Raw genomic sequence first — 10,991 nt, 5'->3', positions numbered from 1 at the left:
TCCGCGCCGGAATCTGAATTCTCTGAGTGCACTGAAACAACTTCCTTCCCTGCTTTCTCTGCTAATTCCAGTTTTTCTCGCTTAGCTTGTCTCAGTCTAGCGCGAAGAGTTCTTTCTGGATCTGCGTCAAAAGACAAATTCGCTGAGGCCTTACCTCGCATAAACAGGTTAGACAAAGATTAGAATTGAATAACAAATTTTCACAGATAAAATTTTGGTTGACGAGCAACAAAATTTCGATAGAATAGAAATTAAAATATGTATTTTGGCAATCCCCGGCAACGGCGCCAAAAACTTGATCGGAAAAATAGCAAGTGTACTATTTTTACCGATGTAGTAATAAGGAGTTTTATCTCCAAGTATTGATCTCAAGGATTGCGTAGGAAATACTTATTTTACTTTGATTCTATCAGAACAAAAAGATAATGGTTTGGTTGTTTTGGAATTCTAACAATAAACACAACAGACAGTAAAATATAATTGATTAATATAAAATATGCTAGGGGAAGTGGTTGATTTAACCAGTTATGAATTCAGTCAAGATTTCCTTAATACATATGAAACATTCAATTACCTAACCTCAGAATGTTCTTCCTTAAGTCCTTAAGGAAGAAACTATTAAACTACCAATTATTACTCAAACATCCATTCAATTAATCATTGGTTTTAATCATAAATAATATCAAGGTTTGCGGTGGTTTACAAAAGTTACTAGTCCTAGATGATGCAATCATAAACCTAATTGTGTGAAAACCCTAACAATCACAATCCTGTTATTGATAGTCATAGATCAATTTGTATTTGTCCGATTCAAAAGCATAATAACATCACACAATTGAATTGAAATAAGTAACATAGCAATAAGGAAATCATTTGTTCAAATTCATAACATACGATCAAATCAGGACCACCCCCCTAACATAGGGGGTTTAGCCTCTCATAGTAGTAAACGAAATCATAGTATGAGAATTAGACATTACAAATAACTAGGAGATTTGGAACTTCAATGGTCGGAACCCTTGAATCTCGCCGTCTTCGAATCCTCCGTAGTAGTTATCTTCTCAATGTCGTGTTTTCTTTCGTACGTCAAAAAGTGTTTTCTCCTTTCCCTTCCAAGCCTTCTAATAGCTTCAGATGAATCTCCTCCAAGCAAAAGGTTCAAACTACCCTTAATGAGCAGAATAGGTTCACAAGGCAAAAGTTTAGGTTTCCAAGCCGCGCCCAACAACACGGGCCGTGTGTGTACACACGGGTGCCCGTGTGTGCTTTCCAACATGATTATTTTCAGATTAAGTTACAGGGGCATCAACACGGGCCGTGTTCCTACACACGGGTGCCCGTGTTAACTCTCTGTTTTTTTTTTCTCTCCAAGCCTAACCAACAACACGGGCAGTGTTGTGGCACACGGGTGCCCGTGTTGAACTGTTGTATTTTCATATTTTTGCCTTTCTGAGTGTCCCCAACTCCACTATTAGTGCTTTTAAACCTGTGCAATGGCCTGTAACAATAACACTACCAAACGAAGCGTAAAAGAGATCTTTTTGACATAAACTTGTAATCAAATGCAATGCGATACCAAACCAACAAAACATGATAAATGACTCTGAAGCAACTATAAACAAACATAAATCTTACCAAAGTGATGAAAATATGTCGGATTAACGGTGGGAATTCAATGGAAATGGTGACCGATCAGGTACTTTGACAGTGGCTGCTCAAGACATATGACTGGTATGGAGAATTTATTGGTGGATATACAACCTCACACTACCAGTTATGTGACCTTTGGTGATGGTGCTAAAGGAAAAATAAAAGGTGTGGGTAAGCTGGACTGCTCTGGAGTTCCAGAACTGACTAATGTGCTGTTAGTAAAAGGACTAACTGCTATTCTCATCAGCATAAGCCAGCTGTGTGATCAAGGGTTCTATGTTCAGTTTACTAAGGAGCTATGTGTTGTGACAAATGGAGACAATCAGGAAGTTATGAGAGGATCCAGATCCAAAGATAACTGTTATCTGTGGGAACCTAAAGTCTCAAACTTTTCCACAATTTTCTCCTCAGCCAAGGAAGAACAGGAGGTAAAGTTGTGGCATAGACGCCTTGGTCATCTCCACTTACAGGGAATGAAGAAGATCATATCCAAGGAAGCAGTCAGAGGAATCCCAAAGCTGCTTATTGATGAAGGAAGAGTCTGTGGAGAATGCCAGGTCGGCAAGCAAACCAAGATGTCACACCCTAAGTTGGGACATCCTACAACCTCCAAAACTCTGGAACTTCTGCACATGGACTTAATGGGACCTTTGCAGGTTGAGAGTCTGGGTGGAAAGAGGTATGCCTATGTGGTGGTAGATGACCATTCCAGATACACTTGGATAAGCTTCATCAGAGAAAAGTCAGATGCATTTGATGTCTTCAAAGAACTGTGCATCAGACTTCAAAGGGAAAAGAACAGTTGTGTTGTCCGAATTAGGAGTGACCATGGGACGGAGTTTAAGAATTCCAGGTTTGATGAGTTTTGCTCGTCTGAAGGGATAAGTCATGAGTTTTCCTCTCCTATAACTCCTCAGCAAAATGGGATAGTTGAAAGGAGAAACAAAACTATTCAAGAATCTGCCAGGGCAATGATTCATGCAAAGAAGCTTCCTATGCACTTTTGGGCCGAAGCGATGAATACAGCTTGCTATGTTCACAATAGAGTTACCTTGAGAAAAGGAACCTCCTCCACTCTGTATGAAATATGGAAAGGCAGAAAGCCCACTGTGAAGTACTTTCATATCTTTGGAAGTAAATGTTACATTCTCACAGATCGTGAACAGAGAAGGAAAATGGATCCCAAAAGTGATGAGGGTATATTCCTAGGATACTCAACTAACAGCAGAGCTTATAGAGTGTTCAACTACAGGACCAATGTCCTGATGGAATCCATAAATGTTATTGTGGATGATAAAGAGGAAGGAATCAATGTCATAGAGGATATTGGAACATTCCTTGATACTTCAACAGACATACCAGTCAAGTCTGAAGAAGTACAGGAGACTCCTCCTGAATGTGAGGTAGATGCACCCACCAAAATGCCATTTATCAGAATTCAGAAAGACCACCCTAAGGATCTTATCATAGGGGACCCCAATAGTGGTGTGACTACCAGGTCAAGGGAAATTAGCTCAAATTCCTGTTTTGTATCCAAGGTTGAACCAAAAAATATGAAAGAAGCCCTGACTGATGAATATTGGATCAATGCCATGCAAGATGAACTGGAGCAGTTTAAAAGGAATGAAGTATGGGAGCTAGTTCCACGACCTGAAGGGACTAACATCATTGGTACCAAGTGGATTTACAAGAACAAGTCTGATGAGAAAGGAGTAATCACTAGGAATAAAGCAAGACTAGTGGCTCAAGGATATACTCAAGTTGAAGGGGTTGATTTTGATGAGACGTTTGCACCTGTTGCTAGACTTGAGTCAATCAGATTGTTGTTAGGTGTGGCCTGCATTCTGAAGTTCAAATTGTTCCAAATGGATGTGAAGAGTGCATTTTTGAATGGCTACTTAAATGAAGAAGTCTATGTGGAACAACCTAAAGGGTTCTGTGATCCTAACCAACCTAAACATGTGTACAAGTTGAGGAAAGCCTTGTATGGGTTAAAGCAAGCACCTAGAGCTTGGTATGAACGGTTGACTGAATTTCTGACCTCTCATGGGTACAGAAAGGGTGGGATAGATAAGACCTTGTTTGTGAAGGATACAGATGGCAAAATCATGATTGCCCAAATTTATGTGGATGACATTGTCTTTGGTGGAATGTCAGAGCAAATGGTGAAACATTTTGTTCACCAGATGCAATCTGAGTTTGAAATGAGTCTGGTTGGGGAACTGACTTATTTTCTTGGAATGCAAGTTAACCAAATGGAGGATTCTATGTTTCTCTCCCAAAGAAAATATGCCAAAAACATAGTTAAGAAGTTTGGTATGGATAATGCTAGGCACAAAAGAACTCCTGCACCTACGCATTTAAAATTAACCAAAGATGATGGAGGTCCCAATGTTGATCAATGCTTGTATAGAAGCATGATAGGTAGTCTACTATATCTAACTGCAAGCAGACCTGATATTTCCTATGCAGTTGGAGTGTGTGCTAGATACCAAGCAGAGCCCAAAGTGAGCCACTTGAATTAAGTCAAGAGGATTCTCAAGTATATCAATGGGACTTGTGACTATGGTATGCTATACTCTCATGGCTCTGAGCCTGTCCTATCTGGGTATTGTGATGCTGATTGGGCTGGGAGTGCTGATGACAGAAAAAGGACATCAGGAGGATGTTTATTCTTGGGAAACAATCTCATATCATGGTTCAGCAAGAAGCAGAACTATGTATCTCTGTCCACTGCAGAGGCTGAATACATAGCGGCTGGAAGCAGTTGTTCCCAACTGGTGTGGATGAAACAGATGCTTATTGAGTACAATGTCTCTCAAAATGTCATGACATTGTTCTGTGATAATCTCAGTGCCATCAATATTTCCAAGAATCCCATCCAACACAGCAAGACCAAACATATTGACATTAGACATCACTTCATCAGAGATCTGGTGGAAGACAAAGTGATTACCTTGGAACATGTAGCCACTGAACTACAACTGGCTGACATATTTACAAAGGCTCTGGATGCTACTCAGTTTGAAAATTTAAGAGGCAAACTGGGAATATGCCTTTCTGAGGACTTATAGCAACCAATGATGTTTGGGATGTATTGTTTAATATCTCAACCTATTAAACAATTGAAAGTGTGCTATGACTGGACAACAGTTCACAGCTATGTTACTTGTTGCAAGTGTAGTAACAAGATGTTAAGGGGATATCCTAACATAGGTCGGCCTATGTGCCTGCTGGACTTCAAGAAAGTGTTCATGCAGGAGTGGTTCAAGATGTCAGACTCAAAGTCATGGCATCTGATATGGGTGTACCTGCTGTAAAGCAAGAGTGTGTGACTACTTGATCAAAGCTGTGAAGCAAGATCAAGTGGGTGATGTCTTGATCAAAGCTGTAAAGCAAGATCAAGAGGGGGTATTCTTGATTGAAACTGTGAAGTAAAATCAAGTCTATAATTCTGTCATTTGTGTAATTCTGTTTATGTTATGTTGGTCTGTAATTTAAAGTGTTGCTTTGGCAACATTTTTGACAAAAAGGGGGAGTAACACCTGTGATGCCCCAGGACAACAGATTGTTTTGCTAAACAGATATTGAAGATCCTCTAATCCAGAGGTTGTGCTGCAGCTGATGTTCCACTTCTATGAGTGTGAGTGTGTTTATGTGTGCTGCAATTAGAAGTTTTTATTTAACTTCTGTATGTGTGTTGATATGTGAAGTTTTTATTTAACTTCCATCTGTGTGAGTGTGCTGCTACTCTGAGTGTATTAGCTAGGTTAATTTCCTGCTAGATGTGTGTTTTCCGCTGCTGTGGACTCTGTTGTGAGGCCAAAGTGTTTTAGCCAAAAATTTGCCAAATGGGGAGTTTGTAGATGTTTAATTGGCTGCATTGTATGGTAAAACACTAGCTGGATTCTAATGTCTTGACTGATGTCATGACATGCTGTGGAGATGATTGTTTGACTGCATTGTATGTTAGAATATCTAACTGTACTCTGATGTCTTGACTGATGTCATGACATACTTGAGGTATATGCTGCAGGTTTAGCTAATACAGGATCTACTGAATGTCAAACTAGATGTTATGACATTCATCCCTGTCAGCAGATACTAAGGACTAGAACAGCTGGTGTTCTTTAATAACTCAGTATTTACTTCCAGTCTGTTTATCAAGGGGATAACAGACCTGGCACAAGGCCTACTGTCTGAATGTCAAACTGAATGTTATGACATTCATCATTGACAACATATGCTGAATAATAGGCAGGTTGGTTGTCTGCTACAGTTCAGTATGTATCTCAGTCTGCTTGTCAAGAGGATAACAGACCTGACGTAAGACTCAGTGTGTAAATGTCAAATTGGATGTTTTGACATGTATTAATGTACGCTGTTACTGAAGTATGGACAGATTGGTCCTGTACAGTACAACAAATTTGTACAGTCTGTTTTCAGAAAGATAACAGACTCAGCATATGGTCTATGCTTTGAATGTCAAACTAAATGTTGAGACATTCACTCCTAGCAACATATGCTAAATTGTAGGTTGTTTAGTTTTTCTGTTTCAGCATTTTTCTCAGGCTATTCTTCAGGAATTCAACAGCTGAGCTAAAATCCAGGAAACCAACAACTAAGCTACAATTAATGAACCTAACAAATAGCCTATTTGTTAGTAACCTAGATGTGGAATTTAGGGTAACTCGCTTGACCTTAATTTCAGGAAATACAAGTACAAGGCCAAGTGCTGCAATATAAAAGGATGGCAATCCTTCATTCAGAACTCGGGGATTTTAGGCGTGAAGATTTTGTGTGTCCATCATACTTCACTGCTGTATTTTTGTGTGTCTTGTATTAAGTGTATCTTGTGAGCCAAGCTATTATCACTGAGATGATTGCATTGGTATAGGGTGTTCATTGAGTTGTAAGTGTTGTGTCACTCTAAGCTTTTAAGCGTGAGTGCTGTGTATCTTGATTAAAGCTGTTAAGCACAATCAAGAGTTGTTTGAAGTGTGACTTCACAATTGTCTTTAATCTTAATTAAAGGTTGTAATCACTGAGGTGATTGAGGGGGAGTGAGTAGGAACTCTGATCTTAGTGTAAGATTGAAATTGCATTGGGTAGGTATTAAGTGATAGGGTTAAACAGTTGGTTTAAGGTCTGAATTAATACTACTAATAGTGGATTTCCTCCCTGGCTTGGTAGCCCCCAGACGTAGGTCATGTTGGACCGAACTGGGTAAACAATTCCTTGTGTTATTTACTGCACTTACTTTTTAAGTTCTGCATAATTCTTGTCTGCGCAGAATTGGATGTCATAACAACCCGTGTGACATCGAAAGTCTGTTAACTAGAATTTCAGTTTTCATTAATGACATCCTTATATACTCTAGGAGTAGAGAAGAACATGAGGAGCACTTACGCCTAGTCTTGCAAGTGTTAAAGGAGAAGTAGTTGTACGCTAACTTAGGGAAGTGTGAATTTTGGTTGGAGGAGGTGAAATTCTTAGGCCATGTAATCTCAAATAAAGGGATTGCAGTTGACCCATCCAAGGTAGAAGCCGTAGTTTTTTGGGAACAACTAAAAATAGCCACTGAAATTAGAAGCTTTGTGGGATTGGCGAGATATTATAGGAGATTCATTGAAGGATTCGCCAAGATTATAGCCCCGCTGACACAACTCACTCGAAAGAATCAGATTTTTGTATGGACGAAGGAGTGCGAGAAGAGTTTCCCGCTAATGAAGGAGAAATTGACTACATCACTTGTGTTAGTACTACCACAACCAGAAGAACCTTATGAAGTTTATTGTGATGCTTCATATCAAGGTTTGGGATGTGTACTTATGCAGCATAAACAAGTTATGGCTTATACTCCGAGGTAACTGAAAATTCATGAGAAGAATTATCTCACTCATGATTTGGAGCTTGCTGCTATAGTATTTGCACATAAGATCTGGAGGCATTACTTATACGGTTATAACCTTGAAGTGTTCAGTGATCATAAGAGCTTAAAATATTTATTTAATCAGAAAGAGCTTAATGCTAGACATAGGCAATGGATGGAATTCATCAATGATTATGACTTCACTTTGCAATATCACCCAGGAAAAGCAAATGTAGTGGCAGATGCATTGAGCAGAAAGCGAGTTCATCTCTCGACTATTACATTGAAGGGGTTGGAACTGTTAGAGAAGTTTCGAGACTTGAACTTGGATTTAGATTCTTCAACTGAGAGGGTGCATTGTGGAATGATCACTATCGAGAATGAATTGATGAATAAGATTGCAGCCCTCTAGGGAGACTACGGAGAAATTTAAGAGAAGAGGAAGTTGATGGAGACCGAAAGAGAACTAGAGTTCAAATTGGGACCAGAAAACAATTTCCATCGTAATGGGCGTGCGTCTGTTCCTAATAATGCAGAGTTGAGAAAGACTATTTTGGATGAAGCCCATTAGAGTAAGCTGAGTATTCACCCCAGAGCAACAAAAATGTATCAAGACTTAAAGCGGGGATTTTGGTGGTCAGGGATGAAGAAATAGATGGCCGAGTACGTGGCTTCTTGTTTGACATATCAGAAAGCTAAGGTAGAACATCAGAAGCCAGCTGGATTATTACAGTCTCTTGATGTTCCACAGTGGAAGTGGGATAACATTTCTATGGACTTTGTTGGGGAATTACCGAAGATACATAGTAAGTTTGACTCTATTTGGGTGATTGTGGACAAGTTGACAAAATCAACTCACTTTATACCAGTATGAACCAATTATAATTTAGCCAAGCTCGCAGAGATATATATTACAGAGATTGTGAAACTACATTGAGTACCTTCTAGCATTGTGTCAGATAGAGATCCGAATTTTACTTCTCACTTTTGCGGAGAATTACAGGAGGCTTTAGGGACGAAGCTAAGACTGAGTTCTGCTTATCATCCTCAGACAGATGGACAAACCGAGAGGACTGCTCAGACCTTGGAAGACATGTTGAGAGCATGTACCTTTAGATGATCGAGGTAGTTAGCACAATTTGTTATCACTTATTAAATTCATTTACAATAACAGTTATCATTCGAGCATCGGCATGACACCATACGAGGCTTTATATGGACTATGGGCACAAATGTCAGGCCCCATTATGTTGATATAAAGATGGTGATCATGTTATTAGGCTCTGAATTAGTCCAACAAACAACTGAGAAGGTCAAGTTGATTCAAGAACAAATGAAGACAGTCCAGAACAGGCATAAGAATTATGCAGATCAGCAGAGGAGGCCTCTAGAGTTTCAAGAAGGTAATCATGTATTATTGAGGGTAACGCCTACAAGTGGTGTAGGCAGGACACTAAAATCAAGAAAGCTGACCATTTTATTTTAATTATCATTAAAATTATTCCATTTTATAATAAAAAAAACAACTTCATTACTAATAGCACTGAGGGATGAACAAACATTCTCTTGAATGTTAATCCAATTCGGAAGAAATTGATTCCTTTGGTGGCATTATGGTATTCTAGTAGATTTTGTTAGTGCAGGTATTGATGCAGACAAAGTTAAGGCATTCAAGTTATTGTGGGGCTCAAATGTACCTAGCAATATTTAATGTTATTAAGTAGACTCCAAACTAGAGAAGAGCTTGCGAAGTAAGAGGTGCTGACAAATGCTCATAACCTCGTGTGTCCATTTTACACAAGTCCATCGTTATTTTTTGTTATGTGGCCGCAAGAGTTTGACAAATAATTCTTGATTGATTAGGCCCATGCAAGTTGTCCTTCTATGGCTCACTTTCGGAGCACCAAAGTGTATATATATATATATATATATATATATATATATATATATATATATATAATATACAATTAAAAAAACATAAGTAGAGACAAAGAACAAGGTATTTATTTATTCACATAAAAGGAAACACAACTCGGTACAAAGTACAAAGTTATTTACTTTCTTAGTATATTGTCCATGTCCACAACAACTACTATTACTTTACATGCTAGAAAGGACTTGGTAGCTTAACCTCTCCCTTACGAGAAAGAGGAATGGTGAAGTTACCAACAACAGGAAGATCAATAACAAGACCCACATCCAACTGATAGTCAATATCCCAATCAGCCCCAATGTCCTTTGCCAAGCTCATCAATATACTATACGGCACCTTCACAGGTACATCCACCATTGTTGTGTCTTTTGCTTTCAATGACCCAGGATCTGGTATTATCCCTGATGCTATCTCCCTTTCACCACCCAACACAAAAACCTTACGTCAAAAACATATATAAAATAAAAGCATATGAAAGGAATTAACTAAGGAAGGTGGTACCTAGTGGCGCTTTTGAATGAGTAGTTGATCTGGCAAATGGGTAGTGGATGTGAATAAGGATTATGAACAGCGACCTTGGCCAAGTACTCGACATTGTTCATGGTCACGCGCGTAAAGTCGACGTCGGTGAGACTCGCTTCAGGCTTGGCCACATCGCTGATTTTATCAGAGACGAAGTTCTTGGCTTTATTAACCAGCTGCGACATTTTTAAATACTGTAGTGAACACACACGTACCTATGTTGAGTATGAATAAGAATGAAGACATGGGTTTTATAGTGACGGAGACTGAGTCCTTTGTGTGAAGCTTGTCACCATACGAGGTTGCTCCTCTTGATACATGTGTGTGTTATGTCGTCGTTTTGCTTATCTGGTAACGACACGTAACGTATTGTATAGCGGCAGAATGGATTTAGACACTACTATAGGAATTAGAATTTCGGTCACAATTAGAAGCGGTGCCTTGGGAGTATAACTACGGAATGTATTTGTTATTCACACATTAAATAAATGAATATAGTAAAAGGCAAAAATATATAAATATTAAAATGTGAATAACTTGAAAATTTTAAATGACATAAATCATGAAATGATTTGAAATATAAAGTGCAAATAAAATAAATGAATTTAAATAGTATAGTTCATGATTGGTCTATCTTAATTTTTGTTCTTCATAAGAATTATTATTTATAGATAAATAGAACAGGTTTGCTATTCTTACACTTGATTCATACACTAAACCGTATGAACAGTGTAAGAATAGTATTTAAAATAATAAATAATAAATATAACATATTGTAAGATGGATGTGTGGTATTTTGTGTAGGTCATAATCACACTCTCTCTCCTAACCACAACTACATACACAATATCCTTGTTTCCATTTCTTCCTCTTCTTTCTCTTTCACGCCATCCCTGTTTCCATTTCTTCTTCTTCTTTCTCTTGCGCGCCATCTACTCATCTCTTCTTCAACTATTCTTTTCTTTACCCAATCACATACATGGTTTTTGAAAAAAAAATAGAAAATTATTTAGA

The 10,991-nt window shown here is 38.4% G+C and overlaps 1 protein-coding gene across 1 annotated transcript; it reads right to left on the bottom strand.

Moving 5' to 3' along the window:
• Window positions 1-9,504: 9,504 nt before the first annotated feature.
• On the bottom strand, window positions 9,505-10,212 carry LOC127076005 (desiccation protectant protein Lea14 homolog). The gene is made up of 2 exons (XM_051017556.1): window positions 9,957-10,212; window positions 9,505-9,870 (listed from the first exon to the last, which is right to left on the bottom strand). Exons 1-2 carry the CDS (start codon window positions 10,160-10,162, stop codon window positions 9,630-9,632), a joined length of 447 nt encoding a protein of 148 aa, XP_050873513.1. The 5' UTR covers window positions 10,163-10,212; the 3' UTR covers window positions 9,505-9,629.
• Window positions 10,213-10,991: the final 779 nt, after the last annotated feature.

The sequence above is a fragment of the Lathyrus oleraceus genome, chromosome 4, assembly GCF_024323335.1.
Source record: "Lathyrus oleraceus cultivar Zhongwan6 chromosome 4, CAAS_Psat_ZW6_1.0, whole genome shotgun sequence".
NCBI classification, from domain to species: domain Eukaryota; kingdom Viridiplantae; phylum Streptophyta; class Magnoliopsida; order Fabales; family Fabaceae; genus Lathyrus; species Lathyrus oleraceus.
This window is presented reverse-complemented; position numbering and strand designations above follow the sequence as displayed.